Source organism: Cyprinodon tularosa, unplaced genomic scaffold, assembly GCF_016077235.1.
Source record: "Cyprinodon tularosa strain WSP-4 unplaced genomic scaffold, ASM1607723v1 ctg385, whole genome shotgun sequence".
NCBI lineage: Eukaryota > Metazoa > Chordata > Actinopteri > Cyprinodontiformes > Cyprinodontidae > Cyprinodon > Cyprinodon tularosa.
The window spans coordinates 162377-182553 of NW_024039102.1; the positions used below are offsets into that span (position 1 = coordinate 162377).

General features: G+C 39.2%; 2 protein-coding genes across 2 annotated transcripts in view; both read right to left on the minus strand.

Annotated features, from left to right (window-relative positions):
* LOC119791260 (zinc finger protein OZF-like) overlaps positions 1-812 on the minus strand; it is a 53518-nt gene extending 52706 nt beyond the window's left edge. Inside the window, exon 1 of the mRNA XM_038297275.1 lies at positions 551-812. Coding sequence (XP_038153203.1) covers positions 551-701 — 151 coding nt within the window. The 5' untranslated portion in view covers positions 702-812. The remainder of the gene's footprint in view (positions 1-550) is intronic.
* A 1267-nt stretch (positions 813-2079) lies between these two features.
* On the minus strand, positions 2080-19870 carry LOC119791234 (zinc finger protein 420-like). The gene is made up of 6 exons (XM_038297227.1): positions 19691-19870; positions 16744-16838; positions 11492-13368; positions 7960-8143; positions 6553-6810; positions 2080-3169 (listed from the first exon to the last, which is right to left on the minus strand). The coding sequence occupies exons 3-6, from the start codon at positions 13304-13306 to the stop codon at positions 2451-2453; spliced, it is 2976 nt and encodes a 991-aa protein (XP_038153155.1). The 5' UTR covers positions 13307-13368; positions 16744-16838; positions 19691-19870; the 3' UTR covers positions 2080-2450.
* Positions 19871-20177: the final 307 nt, after the last annotated feature.

Below are 20177 nucleotides of genomic sequence, written 5' to 3' on the forward strand. Positions count from 1 at the left end.
TGAGTAGAAATCATAACTTCAGCCTTAACAAAATGTTACAATTTGTTCTTAGTTGAAGGACACCGCTCTTAAGCCATTCTCAAATATTTCTCACATACAGAATGAAGATTATAACTGTATATCTGGACAGAGGAACCGTCCTAACTAGATAAACCTTTGTAGAAAACATCAGTTCTGACATGCAACAAGCAGCCAATATCTAATTCACCCCATAATTTACTCTGGATTACCATTAATCCTGCTTTATTGAATGAAAGTTCTGATCCCAGGAAGCATGCAGTGAATTTTCCCAGCAGTAGAACCCTATAGACCGGTTCTGGTTCTTAATCTGCTGCAGGATATGAATGATATATTTAGCCCGTTTAATTATGTCCAGCTCTGATGTAGAGCTGGGATTCTCAAGGAACCAGAAGCTGCCATCATGAAGTCATTGACTATATGCGTTCAGTTTCAGCCATTACAGCTTCTGAAATACAGACTCTGAGCAGTGAACTGTCTCCACCAACCCGTCCCTGAATGTCCCCCCATCAGAACAGCTGCTGCTCCGAACCTGCTCTCTGTGAGCTGATGTCCAGCAGTCTCTGACGGTCGATCTCCTCCTGGTACTGGATGATGGTTTTTTCCACCTCTGAGAAGATTTCTTCAGCAGCAGCAGTTAGTCTCTGTCTGATAAACTCTCTCAGAGGCTGAACTGAACACATTGTTGCTGCGCGGACTCACATTGGATCTTTACACAAACTGACAAGAAGATGCTAACACTGCTAGCACCTTTGTTTTCTTACCCGGAAGTGTTACATTTAGCTTCCGGTGTAATGGCGGCCTTCGGGGGGCGCTGTTTGTTTCCTGACTAAGTGAAAACATTTCGGTCTTTGTTATTGTTGGTATTTAAAACCACATTTTAAAACTATTTTTTTTACCCAAAAGTCGGGATTTCAGACCAGAGTGAAAGATGACCTTTAAGCTTTAGAAAACACTTCTCCCTTTCCCTAAACATAATTAATAATGTTTGCAAAATATCATATCCATAGAAAAAAAAGAAACAAACACGAATGGTTACCATTTTAATAGTGAATCTGTAGCATCTTAAAACCGTAGAATACGTGTCTAATAAAAAATCTGTTAAGATTTTCCATTTATCCAGTAAATACCAATGTGTTCGACAATTGGTAATTATCATAAATTGCATGTGCCTGTACCCCTGTCTTGATTGATCGTTTTTGTTTTCTGTCGCTATCCTTTTATTTGAGTTTAATTCTAAATAAATGCTTTATATTATATTTAAAGCTGATTTTCACAAGTTATGTATCTAAACAAACCTTATTTTCATTCATTTAAGTTAAAAAATCTTTGTGTTCTGACTGGAAATTAGAAAAACCTCAACATAACTATTATTGTAAAATCTGAAGGTAACATCATTTATATCTCATGTTTACTGTTTGAAAGAGAGGAACAGTTAGTCTGTTTATTCTGTTTATTTTTTTTCATTCAATTTGGTACAGTTCAAATAAACATTTTAAATTAACAATACTACATGGTCAATCTTCACATATTTTTTTCCTTGAGTGTGAATGGAAAAGGCTAGTTTCTTTGAACATGGTGTAAATGTTTTAGTCGTTCATGCTAAATAAAAATGTACAATTCTCTGCTGTTTTTTATATTAGGAGCTCCTTAGGTCATGTTGTTCCAAAGTCATCATAACGGCCTTTGTTTATTCGTCTTACCACCCACATTTAGGCACTAGTTTATCCTATACTGTAAGTCTTTACTTTTTACTGTAAACGACTGAAAAGCTGTCACATGCCAGGCATATTTCTATATCTGTAAATCCGTTCTACATGTATTTTCTAAATCTGTACTGAATTGGTGAATTGCTCCCAGGTGAATCTTGACTTTCTCCAATAAATGAAAATGTGTGAATCAGTCCAACAGGATAGGAACAAAACCAGGGGTGCTTCTATTTCTGAGAAAAGGATGCTAACATGCTATTCCTATTGTTGGACCACCATCTGGTCACGTTTTTAGTACCTACAGCAGTCAGCAGGGGACTCTGAGAAGATCCACCATTATGCATAATTATTACATTATATGAACAATGTACCGGCACTCTGCTGATGCAAGAATGATTAAATACTAAACAAGATAATCTACATAAAGACAACAGTTTAAAATCAGAAATGCTGAATTGAGATAATGAGTTTATTGTTTACAGGAAGGTCTTCATCACAGTCAGAATATAACCTGTGAATCAATGTTTTTTTAAAGGAAGTTTTCGTTGCATTTTCTAAAGAAAATCATCTTATTCCCAAAAATGATTTTTATAGTTAAAGTAGATTCTTTCTCCACCTATTGGTCAATCTTTGATTAAAAACTCAGTTTGGATGGTTAGCTGTGTGACTTCTCTCGTGACAAGCCAACTCCTGTCTCAGTCTGAACGATTTTTCACATAAATGTCAGGAATGCGGTTTCTCTTGGGTGTGAACTTTCATGTGCAGAGAGACTGTCATCTTTTGGCGGAAGCTCTTCCCACAAATCTTACATGAGAAAGGCCTCTCGCCTGTGTGAGTCCTCAGATGACGCTGCAAACTCTGCTTCAAGCTGAACCTTTTTCCACACAGCTTACATGGAAAGGGCCTCTCACCAGTGTGAATTCTGATGTGGCGAGTCAGCTGCATCTTCTGGCTGAAACTCTTCCCGCACGTCATGCATGTGAAAGGCCTCTCACCTGTGTGGATCCTCATGTGAACACCGATGTACCACTGAGAGAAAGTCTTACCACAAACATTACAGTTGCGCGGCGTTTTCCTTCCGTTTCTTTTCTCATCGTGTCGTCTGGTTTCTGACTTTCTGATTCTGCTATTTGGATCTTCCGCTCTGGGTTCTTCCTTCTTTTGGTTCTTATCTTCCACAGAATTTAGAGTGAAGAAAATTCTCCCCTCTGGTTCTGGTCCTCTGTGGGCTCTGTCTTTAAATGCAGCAGACACCTGCTCTTCATCCCAAAGTCTGCTATGATCTTTTTCTTTTTCCCATACAGGTTCTAGGTTGTCCTGTTCTTCATTTGTCTGAAGAGATTCTAGAGCCTCTGAATCTATGTTGTAGATCCTCTCCAGGTTCTGGAGCTGCTGGTGGGTCATAACCTTCTTCTGTTTCCTGTTATCATACCGCCAGAGGCCTGGAGAATCAAACAGGGATAAATAAAATTACAAAGCAAAAGGTAGGAAAAGGAAACTCACTGTAATTTGATATTTCTGTCTAAATGTTGTCTTGCAGTGATAATAAAGCTGCTTTTGCCCTCTGTGCAGACTTATTGGTCCAATCTGAATGAAACTGGGTTGGATCCAGAACAATGTTCTGGCTCCAATAGAGGAAACTGATCCACCCCCCACCCCTGGTCCCTCTGGGTTGGTTTCAATTTAATACAAACAATTCCTGTTTCCATTGATTCTTGAATCAGATTCTTTTCAAATGAAGGAACACAAAAAATCCTGTCCTAAAGGAGCTGGCTAACCAGAGTTAAGCCGGATGAAATAGTCAGAACTTCTTGATAAAGCTATTTCAAGGAACATTAAACTTTTTAATAACCTTATCATAAACTACAGCATAAAACTCAGATCCAAACCACATGGAGAGATTAGGAGTAAGGGAGACCATTAAGACCATGTTTGAAACCATGTCTCAGGGTAGACACATCAGAACATGGCGGCCTTTTTCAATTTGTTCATCAGAGACACTTCATTCTTCATATGACGACGCTGTAGCTCCTCCCCCCTCCTCGGTGCTATGTTGTTGTGTCAGATCAGCTGCCTGCCTATGCCCAGTGGTTTGGGTGTGATCACAGCGCCACCAAAGGGCCTGGCATGTATCCTACAGTGTCTTCATAGGTGCAGTGAACATTGTGTTGATGCAACTATTTGGAAGCCATTAATTATAATAAAGTGTTTTCATGGCCGTATTCTGTTACTTTACTGATTTGATCCTGACTGCAGTGCAGCAATGGGATGTACACTCACCGGCCACTTTATTAGGTACACCTGTCCAACTGCTCGTTAACACTTAATTTCTAAGCAGCCAATCACATGGCGGCAGCTCAGTGCATTTAGGCATGTAGACATGGTCAAGACAATCTACTGCAGTTCAAACCGAGCATCAGTATGGGGAAGAAAGTTGATCTGAGTGACTTTGAACGTGGCATGATTGTTGGTGCCAGAAGGGCTGGTCTGAGTATTTCAGAAACTGCTGATCTACTGGGATTTTCACGCACAACCATCTCTAGGGTTTACAGAGAATGGTCCGAAAAAGAAAAAACATCCAGTGAGCGGCAGTTCTGTGGGCGGAAATGCCTTGTTGATGCCAGAGGTCAGAGGAGAATGGCCAGACTGGTTCGAGCTGATAGAAGGGCAACAGTGACTCAAATAACCACCCGTTACAACCAAGGTGGGCAGAAGAGCATCTCTGAACGCACAGTACGTCGAACTTTGAGGCAGATGGGCTACAGCAGCAGAAGACCACACCGGGTGCCACTCCTTTCAGCTAAGAACAGGAAACTGAGGCTACAATTTGCACAAGCTAATGGAAATTGGACAATAGAAGATTGGAAAAACGTTGCCTGGTCTGATGAGTCTCGATTTCTGCTGCGACATTCGGATGGTAGGGTCAGAATTTGGTGTCTTCAACATGAAAGCATGGATCCATCCTGCCTTGTATCAACGGTTCAGGCTGGTGGTGGTGGTGTCATGGTGTGGGGAATATTTTCTTGGCACTCTTTGGGCCCCTTGGTACCAATTGAGCATCGTTGCAACGCCACAGCCTACCTGAGTATTGTTGCTGACCATGTCCATCCCTTTATGACCACAATGTACCCAACTTCTATTGGCTACTTTCAGCAGGATAATGCGCCATGTCATAAAGCTGGAATCATCTCAGACTGGTTTCTTGAACATGACAATGAGTTCACTGTACTCAAATGGCCTCCACAGTCACCAGATCTCAATCCAATAGAGCATCTTTGGGATGTGGTGGAACGGGAGATTCGCATCATGGATGTGCAGCCGACAAATCTGCGGCAACTGTGTGATGCCATCATGTCAATATGGACCAAACTCCCTGAGGAATGCTTCCAGCACCTTGTTGAATCTATGCCACATAGAATTGAGGCAGTTCTGAAGGCAAAAGGGGGTCCAACCCGTTACTAGCATGGGGTACCTAATAAAGTGGCCGGTGAGTGTATGTCAGAGCTGAAGGAAAAAACAGCACAGCAGGTGTTGTGTTAAAGAAAGTTTCCTTACAGAGTTCTTATCCTCTATAGAGTTGCTCTCTAGGCTTCAATCATTGCTGCTTACTTAGCAACTTTTCAGACCAATCTAGTTGACCCTTTTTCCTCATTATTCCTCTTTTTCTTCTCTGTAGATCTGTCAGTCTTTGGCTGTGGCCGAGCATCTGTTCTAACCCCTTAATAACTTTATAGAGCAGGGACTGTGTAGTGAACAATATAGTGAACTCAGTTAACTGACCGTTAGGACAGATGATCCCTACTTTTCGCTTTGCTCTTTCCCGCTGTCAAAACAAATCCCACAATGCTTTGCAATTAGAGCTCTTGCAAAGCATTCCAGGATATATCTGCTCGTCTAGTGACCATGGATGCTCACTACTTTTCAAGGTGCATTGTGGAAAATTTTATCCAATAAACATTCGGACACTCATCTAAAGTGGTGTAATCACTATAAAGTGCCATATATAGGGATTAAGGCATATGTTCAGACACAGCCTTTATCTCCCACAGTTAAAGGTTTCGATCAGAAAATTTAGTTTCTCTTATTCATATTTCATATACTAATTTATCCCATTTACTCACTACAAAAGTTTTTCACTCAGTCTGTTTCACCTGCAAGGTCGCACAATTCCCCTGCGTGAGGGTGTTTGTAGACTAGACATAGTGTCTTCCAAAAACAAGTCAGATTCTTTCTTAAGGTTTATTCATAACATGTTACTGTTAACCAAAGTGTCTGCAATTTGTTTTGAATCTGACTACTTTCCATTATTGGAAGTAAGGGGAACACAGACTGTCCAGATCAGAACAGGGCTGAATACCAAGCAGTAAGGGCTGTATTATGAACTGTTCTCTCTTTGCAAAGATATAAAAATAATGTGCCAACTGAGTGAAATCTATTGATCTTCGTTTTAATTAACTGAAATGAATAGTGGAATACTTTTTTCCCACTAAAAGGTTCACTTTTGTTGTAAAGTATTATTTCTTCAATTCTTCTATCATTTATTTAATCTTGTTTAAATATCAAAATTATTGTTTTTCATCATTTTAATTTTCAGATTACGTCCTTTCACATTTTAACATGTTCTTTAGCTAATTCTAGTTCTTTTAACTTATCCAACCTCTTTCATCCAGACTGTTGTTTCTCATTGTTGTTTTTAAAGCAGCTTTTCTCCAGCTGCGCTTTAAGCTGCAGATTTAACCTAACACATGTTAGCTGATGCACCTTGAAGCCTTTAGTTAAAGGAGCTTCAGATGTTCTCAGATTCTCTCCTGATCGATGTTCTCACCTTCAGCAGAGTTCTGGAACAGGAGCTGATCCTTGTTTGGTTCTGGTTCACTGTGGCCCATCTCGTCATTAACAGGATTCAGCTGAGCTTCATCCTGATGGACACCTTCTCTGCTTTCTTCCTCCAGCTGAAGAGGTTCTGGTTCCTCCCATTCTTCCTTGATTACCAAAGGTTCTGGTTCATCCAGCTCCACCTTCGCCTTCTGAGGTTCTGGTTCTGCTCGGTCAGTCCCGCCAGAGACATAACTCTGTGGGACATCTGGACAGCATGACAGAAGAGAACCAATGGATGAGAACTGAAACTTTGTCCATCATGACCTGAATTATTTTGTGTTGCTGAAGCAGCTTTATCAAAAGTATCGATACTCAAACTCTGTGATCGGATACAAGACTAATCTGGTAATATGGAATCAATAATAGACACATTATGTTAATCTTAGATTTCTGGATTATTTGTTTTTACAGAATAAAACCTCTGACAACCTGAACATACCTGCTGTTAGTGTTAGAGTTGTTAAGATCAGGTCCAGATCTGATGTAGAGCTTTATTCATTAAGATGAGGCTCAGAATCTTTAGCTTCCTGATCCAAGGTTCTGATTGAACAGAATGACACCTCCACCATAACACAGAGAGCTGTGCTCTACCTCTGCGTTACTCTGAGCCTCTTTGCTTCATTTGGTCTCTTAAGTCTAAAGCTTGACTGAAGTTCTCCCTCATTTAGCTTCTTTTTAGTATGTTTTTTTTTTTTTTCCTGGCAGACCCTGAATAAAGGAAACTCCTCAGATACATCCAGAGCTATTTGGATCCAGCAACATCTGAGCTCTGACCTGCAAATCTTCAACCTGCAGTTCCAGAATAATTGCTCTGCCATTAAAACCAGAAGAAAATATTTATATATTTTGACTCATTAAAGTTAAAATAAGTTATCTATATGATATATTCAAACTTTCATTCTGCATCCCTCAAAAACACACCATTTATGTAACACTAATCATGTTCAGCATTGTATTTTGAATTTTGTTTCTCATACTTTTGAAAATGATGTTTATATGTCAGCATCTCACACACCAATGTCTACAGGGGTTCTTATTTAAAACGTTTTTTTATTAATGTCTAATGTGTAAATAAAGAAAGGAGATGTAATGTATGAAAATAAGGAGACAGACTTCCGATAAGCAACAAAAAGAAAAAAAGAAAACGGAAGCTGGCTGCTGCACTGAAAACTGGTTTGTTTTGTTGGTTCATAAAGGTCTGGGTCTGAATAATCAGAATAAGCCTGCTCTGTTTAAGCTTCCAGATGCCATCATGAAGTCATTAATAGTTTCAGAAATAAAGATTTTGAGCAGCAAACAGGCTCCCCGAACCCGCTCTGAATGCACCCCCTAGCAGAACCCGTCAGAACCGAACCTGCTCTCTGTGAGCTGATCCGGGGTCTCCAGCTGATGTCCAGCAGTCTCTGACGGTCGATCTCCTCCTGGTACTGGATGATGGTTTTTTCCACCTCTGAGAAGATTTCTTCAGCAGCAGCAGTTAGTCTCTGTCTGATAAACTCTCTCAGAGGCTGAATTGAACACATTGTTGCTGTGGAGACTCAGACTGGATCAAACACCGGTAATCTCTAAACTAAACTAGGACACCTGGATCAGAACAATAACAAACCAAGCGGCTCCCGCCAGCGGATTGTCACATCATCCGGGGTATCTGAAAAATCGCTCCTCCCCATGGGAAATCAGGCGCTGCAAAGTCCCTAGCGGAAGGGATGTTCATTGGAGGGATGCGTTAATTCAGCCGCCATCTTGTTCAGGGCATCCTCCTCCTTAAAACAGCCTGTTTAGAATGAGACAGGTAGGGTTTTCCTGTTGTACCAAACACTAAAAACGAGGCATTTTATCAAAAAGACGTGAGGGTCTTGAGGAGAATTATATAACCATAGAGACGAAACATTATAATCACTACTTAGCTACTGCCATGTAGGGATTAAAATGTTTTTCCAAATCACTTTTGGGATTATTAATTTCTATTAGAAGTGAGGAGGACTTATAAAAATGTTAATATTTTCAATACAAAGTCCCCATTCTGACCGAGAATAAAAATTGAAGAAACAACATTGGGGCTCTAAGCATAACATTTATATTCACATTAAATTGCAGAAATAACATCCATCCACCCTGGCCTTGCAGAATGTCTAGTGTCCATCAGTCACCGATTGAAGGTCGAAGCATTCACACAAATATACATCATTAACATTTTCAAATAATTTCAATCCTCCCTGGAATCATATAGAATAATCTTGTAATTTAGAGTTTAGATTTAGATGCCTATCAGCTCCATGTGGATCTGAGACAGTTCCAGCTGAGTTTGGACAGATGCAACTAAAGACAAAAGGTCTCTTCGGGGTTTTGTTAATGTATACATATTCATTCCTAATCAGGCATCAGGTTGATTCCCAGATCCTAAAATGTTTTGAGCAGCAGAGCTCCATCTCTGTCATAATATTTTGTTGGCATTGTAACTGGTGCCGATATGGAATGGCAAATTGTTTATAAAATCTTTAGTCTCTGCCTGAAATGTAAACTTCATAAAAAGAAAGAACAAAAAAAAAAAAAAGATTTTTACTCTCAGAATCTTATATTTTATTACCGTACACATTTAACACATAGCAAACAATACAAGCTTTATTTCTAAAGCACTTTAAAACAACCACAACTGAAACAAAGTGAGCACATCAAGTCTGAGCTGTAAACATACATTGAATGAAGAAGCAGATATTTCTATGACACCAGAGTCCAAGAAGATTCCAGAAATCCAAATAAACAAAGTAAACATTGAGTCAAACCTTTCAAAATTGGGAAAGAAACGTGAAATGATTTAGATTTAAATCTATCAACTTTTCCTGATTTCAGGTAACTTCATGGTAATCTGGGTTTTCTAATCATCTGTCCTATCTTGAAGACAGTAGAAACGAAATCCCAGTGACCATCAGGTGGAGCATCAGGGATCTATTTTAGGGCCAGATATCACACTGTGGCCTCACCTCAGTCTAGGAACAGATTCTGGTTCTCAAAAGAAATGCTCATATATGGACCCCACATATGGTCACACAGGGGGTCATCCTGAGACTGGCTGCTGGTGTGAGTGCCGTTTTGACTCAGACATTTGATGAAGCTCGTAACCCCCGGGGTCAGGAAACTATGGCTCGCGAGCCAGGTGTGGCTCTTTTGATGATTGCATCTGGCTCTCAGATTTCGGCTTTTCAGATAAAACATAAAATATTATCACTTGTTTTAATCTATCCATTGATTTTCCACTGCTCATGTACTGTTCAGGGCTGCAGTTGGCTGCAGGAGCAAGTGTCCATTATATCAATTGCATTACATTCAGTTTTAATAATCTAGAACTGCCACTGCTCTTAAATGCTCCATGTTGGTAGGACACTTGTATATGGCATTACATAGCTTTGTACAAAACCAATATTTTATTCATTCTTCTTTATGTGAGCTACGGGTTTGCCAAGTGCTATTGTACATTACAGGCAGGATATATGGTGTGTTTTAAAAAATACACAAAGTAAATACGTTTTTTATTTGTACAGAGTCATGGGAAATGGACAAATCTAAAATGCTGGGTAAGTAAAGTTACTTTTCACAGAAAGTAACAAGTATCAATCTCATATGCATATATGGGTTTTTCTCAAAATTAAAAAGAAATGTAATTTAACAAATATGTGCATTTAGATGTAATAATAGGGCCTGTATGGGAGAATTATCCTGCCATAATGCAAGAGCACATAATTTCAATTTGAGAAAAGAATTTCATCTTCTTGCACTCAAAACATGCACTCACTCTCAAATATATAATGCTCACACTCAAAAAAAGCGCTCTCTCTCAAATATATAATGCTCACACTCAAAACATGCGCTCTCTCTAAAATATTTTCTCTTCTCTCTCAAATCTTTGTTTCTTCTCTCAGATTTAATGCTTCTTGCACAGATATTTTCTCCTCTCGCTTGCCTCCTCTTCGCGCACAAACCGCGCTCTGCTCCAGTCTCAGTTACCCTCGCAAACCCATAGGCTCTGCTTGCGGATTTTTTTTGCTCTCTCTCAGATTGGATCGGATCGTCGCCTAGCAACCTTTCCAGCCAATAGAACGACAGCCTCAGAAAGGGTGCGCTGGTCTAACTCCCACCCTTTCTGAGGCTGTCGTTCTGTTGGCTGGAATGGTTGCTAGGCGACGATCCGATCCAATCTGAGAGAGAGCAAAAAAAATCCGCAAACAGAGCCTACGGGTTTGCGAGCGTAACTGAGACTCGAGCAGAGCGCGGTTTGTGCGCGAAGAGAAGGAGGCAAGCGAGAGGAGAAAATATCTGTGCAAGAAGCATTAAATCTGAAAGAAGAAACAAAGATTTGAGAGAGAAAATATTTGAGAGAGAGCGCATGTTTTGAGTGTGAGCATTATAAGTTTTAAGTGCAAGAAGATGAAATTCTTTTCTCAAATTGAAATTATGTGCTCTTGCATTATGGCAGGATAATTCTCCCATAGGCCTGTCTGTTCTATTTTCCATTGTTCATATGGATATAGCTATATTTTGCAGTATATCAATTTATTTGAAACTTTTGTGTTTTCTCTGTAAATCAGCAAGCCACACTCATCGATGCTTAGTTGCAAAGTCTGCTCACCTTCAGCACTTCTGATTCTCAGTATGTTATGGAAACTTCCCTCCACTTTTATCAGCCTTCTTTGGGACCCAGCAATAAGCAACTATTGTTCTTTTATGTGGAATGGAGTTGTGACCAAACTCTATAAACTACCATAACAGCACTGTTGTGCTGTAGTCTCAGCTGTGATATGGATATCAATCCATAATGTGCTTTTTTTTTTTTAAAATACAATATTGTTCCAGAACCTCACTGGGATCAATTCTTCACACATTAGTCAAACTTCCTCTGAAAGACTGGCCGAACAACTTAGATCCTCGCCTGTGTGAGTTTTAACATGACGGGTTAACTCATTACTCTGCCTAAAAGATTTATCACACATTTCACAACGATACGGTTTCTCACCAGTGTGGGTTCTCATGTGACGCGTCAGATCGTTCCTCTGTCGGAAAGATTTATCACATATTTCACAAGGAAAAGGTTTCTCTCCAGTGTGGGTTCTCATATGATAACTCAGAGTTGTTTTCTGGACAAAACCTTTCCCACACGCCAGACATTGGAAGGGTTTCTCACCTGTGTGAGTTCTACGATGACGAGCCAAATCCCAACTCTGCCTGAAAGATTTCTCACACAGTTCACAGGGATATGTCTTCTCCCCCGTGTGGGTCCTCATATGTCTGGCCATGCTGCTGCTGTCACTAAAAGATCTACCACAAACCTTACAGGAACATGGTTTCTCACCAGTATGCGTTCTCAAGTGAACAGTCAAATGACCACCGAATCCAAAAAGCTTCCCACACACTTTGCAGATATAAGGCTTCTCCCCGGTGTGCGTTCTCATATGTCTGAGCATACTACTGGAATTACTGAAACTTTTACCACAAACTTTACACACAGATGTCTTTTCACCTGTGTGGGTTCTCATGTGACGTGTCAAATCACCCCTTTGTCTGAAAGATTTCTCACACAACTCACAATCAAAAGGCTTCTCACCTGTGTGCGTTCTCAGGTGACGTTCGTAATCAGAACGCCGCCTGAATGATTTATCGCAAGACTCGCAAGAATAAGTCTTCTCACTATCATGGATTCTCTCATGACGGCTCAGTTTACACTGTTTGCTGAAGGCGCGTCCACAAGTGGGACAGGAGAAAGGCTTCCCAGTTGTGTGTGTTCTCCTGTGGCGAGTCAAATCACTGCTGTGTCTGAAAGATTTGCTGCACAACTCACAGCAGTATGGTTTCTCATCTGTGTGAATCCGAAGGTGGCAGGTCAAATCACTTCTCTGAATGAAAGATTTACCACAAAACCCACAACCGTACGGCTTCTCGCCCGTGTGTGTTCTCATGTGATAATTTAAGGTGGTTTTCTGGATAAAACCTTTACCGCAAATCGGGCAGCGGAACGGCTTCTCTCCTGTGTGAGTCCGCATGTGCTGAGTCAGCTCAGGCTGCCTGCGGAAACTTTTTCCACAAGTGGGACAAGAGAAAGGCTTCTCAGCTGTGTGCGTCATCATGTGTGCATTCAGGTACCTGTGCTGTTTAAAACATTTACCACACACTTCACAGGAGCATATTTTCGTTTTCCTTCTTTTAGGCTTTTTGTCCAAACAGTCACTAGGGTTCTTAGACTTCTGATGCCTCTTGTATGGTTTAAGCCTTTCCATGGACCTTGAGTCTCTCTGGTTTCTGCCTTGTTCATGTTGGTTCTGGACTTCAGAAGAGGCTGCAGAGAGGTGTTGGTAACCGTTTAGTTCTAGGTCGCCGTTGTGCTTTTGATCAGCAGTTAGGGTTAATACGAAGGAGTCAGTCTCTTCCTTCACTATGACCTGCTCATCATTAAAGAAGAAATCCTTGTGTTCCTCCTTAATCTGTAGAGGTTCTGATTCTTCCGGTTCTTCTTTAATCCGTGAAGGTTCTGATTCCTCCTTTGTCTCCATCATCTGCTGCAGTTCTGGAACATTGTCGAGTATTTCCAAATATTCAGGAGTCCCCACAGAGCCCTGTTCTTGTTTGTGTCGTTCTGGTTCCTCTTTGGTTACACTTGTCTCCTGTAGTTCTAGTTCCTCTAGTTCCTCTTTCATGTTGATGTCATTGGGCATACTGGGGTTGACAAAAGAGTTCCCATTCACTCTCCACTGAGAACCAGCTGAATCAGAAAGACCTAAAGAAAAACTAAAACAATGTTAATAAATCAGGGAAACAGAAACTAAATAATTTACTTTTTCCAGAATGTATTGAACTGCTTTTATATTAACTTGTCCAGATGTTAATTTTCTTTCAACTATAGATTTTAGGCATTTAAGGACCATGAACATCTTTCGTCTCTTCCAGCACTTCAGTTCAGATAATTTTTTTAATGTCGTATCGAGATAAATTTGTTCCAATATTACTAAGAGCAAAGACCAAATTTGAAAAAAGGAAATTCAAACAAAATAAATCACAAGTTGAACTTAAAATCTAAATAGAAAAGGAAGGTTTTGAAAGTAATTTTCAAAGTGTATTGAAAAGTTCAACCAATATTTTTACAATTGGCTTTTTTTAAACATTCTATTTCCATTTTTTTATTATTATTTTTTTCCAAAAGTTTGCACCAATTTTTCTAAGTATTTTCCAGATTATATTTTTATGTTTTTCAGAATGCTCTGAATGGACGTCAGCAACAGCCTTTCTGTTGGTCTGCCCAAGACCAACTAGAAATCTAGAGGGTAAAATCTGGAAAACAGGGACATGAAAAGAATGTAACCCGTAAAACTCCACACATCAAAAAAATAAATAAAACTTATCTAAAAGAAAATTTGAAGAAAAACAGGAAAAAAAACCCACTGTATAATAAAAGAAATGAAACATGGGTTGGAGTTTTGGGTACACATTATAAAACACTCTTAACATTTTTCTGTTTTAGATGTTTTCAAAGATACATTTTTGCCAGAATATTCTTTAAAAACTCTTTTGTGAAAAAAAATATTCTTTGGTTTCAATAATATTGGAACAAGTTGCTCTCCATGTCAAAGAGCTTGACCCCTCTAAAGCACAAAAACTTCAGCACACAAACAGGATACTGAGAATGGAAATCACAAGGAGCAAAAAGCTCCTTAGGGTTAACAACAATCAGGCTGGACTGAATTGGCTAAATTTAATCTGAACATCCTCAACAGGTGAAACCATCCCTGATCAATCGCAGCTTTAAAGCAGGCATCGCTCTCATATCTGACTTTTTTATGTTGACAGCTATTTTTCTTTTACAAATATTTTTTTCTTGCCAATGTGTTGAGCTTAAAATCAGGTTGTTATTCTCATTTTTGTGAAAGTATCACTAATTTTTTATTAGCCTTAAGGCCCTTTGACAAACATCTGGGTTTTCTCTACAATGCATTTCATCACAGCCTCTGATTAAGCTGAAACTCAGAGAATTAAAATGAAAATATGCCGATTGCCTGACATTTAATAAGCGTACCACCAATGGGAAATGTGTTTTTAAACACATTTACCTCCTTATTTGCACATAAACATGAGGGAAGTGCTGTTAGAATGTGAACCCTGTAATGTTAAGACATCAGCTCGTCAAGGCAGGTCAACACCTTTTAGACCATTTCCAGTCTTGCTGTAGAATTTGGCGTCAACCTGAAAACAGTTGAGTCTATCACCTTTGGCGAAAAGTGGGCGAGTTAGCCCCTCCCTCCTCCAAAACACTGCAGCCCGTTTCTGCAGAGAAAGGAGCGACTCTTCTGTCATATAGAAAGCTTCCACTGATCCCCTCTGAATTAAAAAGTGAGATGTAAATATAATATTTGGTATTTTTTACACTGTCACACTAACGTAGATCATTCCTGCATCCAATTCATACACAACCTCATCCATTATGGGTCTCTGTCAACTGTCTTTCAATTGACTACCTGATAACATTAAATGTATTTAGATCCAGTTCAGGTTAAAATAACCTTCTGGAACACTAGAAATGTATTTGGACTATTTTTAATGACTTTCTGACTTGCTAATGTTGATGTACCAATAAGCAAATTATTTGATGACATCTGATTTAATTTTTTCTCCACAAAATTATAAAAGATGAAGTTACAAAGAAATTCAGAGGAATTATTTTAGTAGTGGGCATTTATCATGTCCAGGTGTTTAATATATTGTCTAAACAGTAAATTAGAATTAGTAATGTTTAGAAACTGAAAGTAATAACTTGAGTTTTATTTTACTTTTTTTTCTAATAGAGCCCTGATACATTCAATCAGCTTGTAGTTAAGTGATAAAAATCCCACTTCTTTATTTAAATGCTTCTTTATTGAGCAGCAGCATTTGTGAACCGTGGGGCTGATTATTACTGTGGGACGTCACCAGAGATGGCAAAAGTACTCACTTTCCGTACTTGAGTAAAAGTACAGATACTTGTGTTAAAAAATACTCTGGTAAAAGTGGAAGTACTGATTAAACTTCTTTACTCAAGTAAAAGTAACAAAGTACAGGCTTGTAAATTTACTTAAAGTATAAAAGTAAAAGTAGAAACCACTTTTTTCATGCCGTTGCCTACATTTTAAATGGATGTCTGCCAATAGGACTAGATCTCGTTGTGTTCATTTTCAATCATCTCGTCGTCCATGCTACTATGCTAACGCCACCGCCACCAAGCTGCAATGATTTGCCGCCAATGAATACCGCCGAATCTGTCGATTCATCTTGTAGTGGTGCGTCAAATGCAACGTAGATTCCCATCCAATTAGACTGAATTTGGTATTGATGACGTGAAAAATAATAACGGTAACTCCATTGAAATGATTCAAAACTAAAGTAACGAGCCAATTTTTTTAAAATGTAAGGAGTAGAAAGTACAGATATTTGTGTAAAAATGTAAGGAGTAGAAGTAAAAAGTCGCCATAAAAATAAGTAGTAAAGTAAAGTAAAAATAGAAAAATCTACTTGAGTACAGTAACGAAGTATTTGTACTTCGTTACTTCCCATCTCTGGACGTCACAGCCATAAAGTCATAAAGAAAGATGGTAAAGAAGTAGAGTTTTCTTCTTCTTTTTTCTGTCACTCTTATCCATTAGAGGATAGATAATATTTCAGTCCATATTGCCAACTGTACATGTAAAAACAGCAGGTTTATGATTCCTTTAAATATTTGGAAGGAATCTGTTGTAAAGCCATGAAGCTGTTTTATCACCAATAACTGATTATGATAGGATTTGTATTCTTGAATATGAAAACGTGAGTTCTGAAACATGGGATCAGACAGAGAGCAAGGAGTTCTGGGAGCGGGTTATTGGATTTGATGATTACTTCAATAATCAATAAATCACAGTTAATCTGGTTAATTTTTTTATTACAAACACAGCTATCATCTAATAAAATCAGAATCACGTATGTGGTGGATTTTTTTTTTTCTTTTTAGGTATCCAAACAAGTAATGGATTAAAACAGCAATGTAAAATTAGAATTTACTCTAGAGTTATCAGCCAGTGCTGCAGTTTAGGTATAGGATCATGGTTGTTTGTGATGCAAATGAATAAATGTAAGAAACGTTCCTCACCTGCCTGTCTAATAACTCCATGAAGGTTCTGAGTCTTGTTCTCGGTATCTCTTCTCTACCGGGGAACCCACTGCTTAGGCTGCCTGTTGACACAACTACATACAGAAACAGGGAAACAATCAGATTAACCAGTGGCAAAGACAGATGTGTGTTCAGCTTTGGTAGCTGCAAAGTTGCCTGAATCAAAACGTGTAAGTAAGAGGTTTGGAAATTGCTTCTAGATTGTTCTTCAAATTTTATCCAACATTTATGAATGAGGAACTCAGACGTGAAATAATAGAAATTTGGTTTAAAGACAACAAAGATAGATCTGAAGAGGAGGCTGCATTAAATGTTGGAAGAGTCTAAAACAGTGGAGCTGGTGTTAAATGTTCTGTAAAAATCAATAAACCAGGATCCCTTTTAAGTTAAAGTGATTACTGGTTTTGTCACCCTGCATTGTTGGAGTATAACTGTTATTATTTCATGTTGCTATACATTATGATGAAACTGCTGTATTCTGACAACCTGTAAATACAGAGCTCAGCATAAATCAGTATGACAACCACTCTCTTAAAGGTACACTATGCAACCGGTGTTGATTTTCCAGTGAGGCTCCCTCCAGAGGGCGAAAGTAAAAGTGCACTGTCGTAAATATGCTCAGCTGTTCTCCTGGTTTCTCCGTCAAGCCAGGCGCGGTTGTTTTGAGCTTAGCAGCGAATGACTAACGCTGCGTTCACACTGGATGTAGCTGGCGCGACAGAAGCAGCGAGTTTACATGCAAAGGTCCCGCAGCGCGTTTTGAGCTGCAGGCGCAGCACGTCTGAGCGGCTGCAGCAGCGCGTCGGGTGCGTTTAACGCAGGGAGAGAGACACAGCGCTGATGATCACTGCTCTTAAACAGTTTATTGACGCCTAAATTAACTTAAAAGGCAGAAATCTGCCGGCAGAATATGCAGTTTGGATTATTTAGATGAAAAACACCTACCAGCTGCCGCGGTGAACCGCTGCTGATGAAGGGATCCATACTGTCGGCGCATCCCTGGTATGTGGGGGTCTGAGCGGCTCCGACAGAAAAAATATTGAAGGCAGGATAATAATCTGGATGAACTGACGGCACTGATTACGTTTTCAGGTGTATTTTCTCACTTAAAAACATATTAAAACTACTTTATTCCCACTGATCACAGCAAATATAGCTGCAAGGCAGAGAAAGGATAGTGAAGCTCCGCCCAACGCGCCTCAGACACACTTTTGCAGCCAGAGCAGCAAAACTGCTTCAGCCGCGCGTCAGTACTAACTGGTACAAGCAGCAAAAATGAAGCAGCAGATGCGATTTTGCTGCTTTTGCTGCGTGAACGTAGCATAACTGCACAAAGATTGCCACTGTGCTTGCAACGAGAATGCTTTTAACTGGGGGGTGTAGCAGTTCTCGCCGTAAAGCAAGACTGACTCTCACGAGACTTCTGAGCCTGTGGGTGCGGGTCGGTGCTCCTGCAGTTGCAAGTGCAGTATTTCCCCCACAGACCACCAGGGCGGCCGAGAATACCTTTGTTCAACCTGAAATGACTCATTTAGTCATCCATAACGTTATGGAACACATTAATTAACTGAAAAATGTTGCATAGTGTCCCTTTAATAAACAAAAAAACCAAAGAGGGAGAAACCATGCCTAACTCCTATGAGAAAATCATGGTTAATAATGAAACTTGGATCATAAAATCCAAAATTCCAGGCATGGAAAGAACAAATGGAGACATGTCACATCATCTAACTTTTTCTCTTCTTCAAGTTCAGCCACTTTTAGAGCCTGCTGATCACTGACACCAGCAACCCCACATCAGTAAACAGCCACCCCCGTGTTTCGCTGCAGGCGTCATATATTTTTCTATAAATTCCTCACCTTTGAGATGCCAAACAGGTTTGAAGCCATCACTTCCTCAAACTGTGATCTATGTCTTGTCACTCCAGAGCAACAATACTCTTCATCTTTTTAGCGGGAGCTCTGGCAAATCCTGGGCTTTTTTTTGTGCAAGGGCTTTAGGAAAGGCTTCTTTCATGGACGATACCCATGTGGGCCATTCCTCTGCAGTATGGTGTCACAGGAAGCAGTTTGTCCACTTGTTTTGTTACTTCTTTAGCTAACTGCTGCACGTTCACTTACCCTCAGTTGACGGCCTGGACACCAATGTAAGGTGACTGCATTTCCATCCTTCCTTCACTTCCTGGATCACTTTTGTTCAGTATTCTGACTAATATTTAAAGCTTTGCTGATCTGCCTTTTCTTTTATATGTATTTGGTTTTTTCTTTCCAAGGTTTTGTGACATTATTTCCATTGTTCTATCATTACTGAGACCATGAAACGGGGAGAGGTTTTCTTGGTTAGGTGGAACCTTTTAATAGAACACCTGGTTTTATCTGTCTTAATTAGATTTTTTTTTTTACTTTTCTCTAAAGATTTTAATCAGGCTGCAATTAGTTTTGCAACAAGGGCTTACATGAATTTTTTGGGGGAAAACACTTTTATTTATTCAAATAATTAATAATAATTTAACTTTATTGATCTCACATTAAAGAAAAATTTAATTAATTCAAATCTCTGCATTTAACCCATTTCCTTGTGGAGCAGTGAGTTGTCATTGTGTAAGCAAATATTGTTTCAAATTAGTGACTAAAATATTAATTAACAAATAATTAACAATGAATACTTTATTTGATTAAAATTTTTGTCGTCCAATTAATTTATAACGGGAATTTCTCTCAGTATTGTAATGTTACCACAAAAGAAGCAATGCTGGAGTGGAGCCATATAATAGAAATAATTTATATATTATTCCGACTGGAGTCTCTAATCGATATTATTAAAAAAAAAAACACAGCTTATATGATATTTTGTTTTTGAACCATCCATTACAATCCTTCCTCATCTTAACTAACGTTCCTTCACTGCTCCCTGTGGTGTTTGTACCTTCTGTTTCTTCCTCTCAGCAGTATTCGCTTCTCCAGTCGGTACCCAGGAAGTTTTCCCAGTAGATGCGAGCCGAAGATGTCGTCAGGCTAGAGGTAACATTTAAATGACATAAAGAAGCCTCCTAAACGACGAAAAAACAGCCTAGCATCTTTTTGTTTTTAGCTGCCCGGACGGATTACAAAGTTACACTGGAAACATTTCCCATCACTGTAGTTCCGCTCTCATGATTAGGCGGTTGTTTATTTTTGTTTATCTGTTTATGCTTTACTGAAACACCATGTTTCAGAATTACAGAGTTAACTGCTCATGAACTTTTTTTTCTCAATAGAGAAAATCTCCTCATAACTGATAAACTAGCTCTTTGTGTGATACCGCTGGCTGCTAAAATTTAGTTTGTTATATTTTCATTGTTTTGAATCATTATTATTTTACAGGCATGTCTCAGAGATTGAATTATGATGCTCTTAAAATAAATTAAATTTAA

Excerpts from the sequence above, each read along its gene's own strand:
- LOC119791234 (XM_038297227.1), bottom strand. The coding sequence starts at position 13,306 with ATGCCCAATGACATCAACATGAAAGAGGAACTAGAGGAACTAGAACTA. Across the intron at positions 8,144-11,491 it reads CGGCCAGTCTTTCAGAGGAA|GTCTCCACAGCAACAATGTG; the intron begins GTTTGACTAATG and ends GATCCAGTCTGA. Across the intron at positions 6,811-7,959 it reads GATCAGCTCACAGAGAGCAG|ATGTCCCACAGAGTTATGTC; the intron begins GTTCGGTTCTGA and ends CATGCTGTCCAG.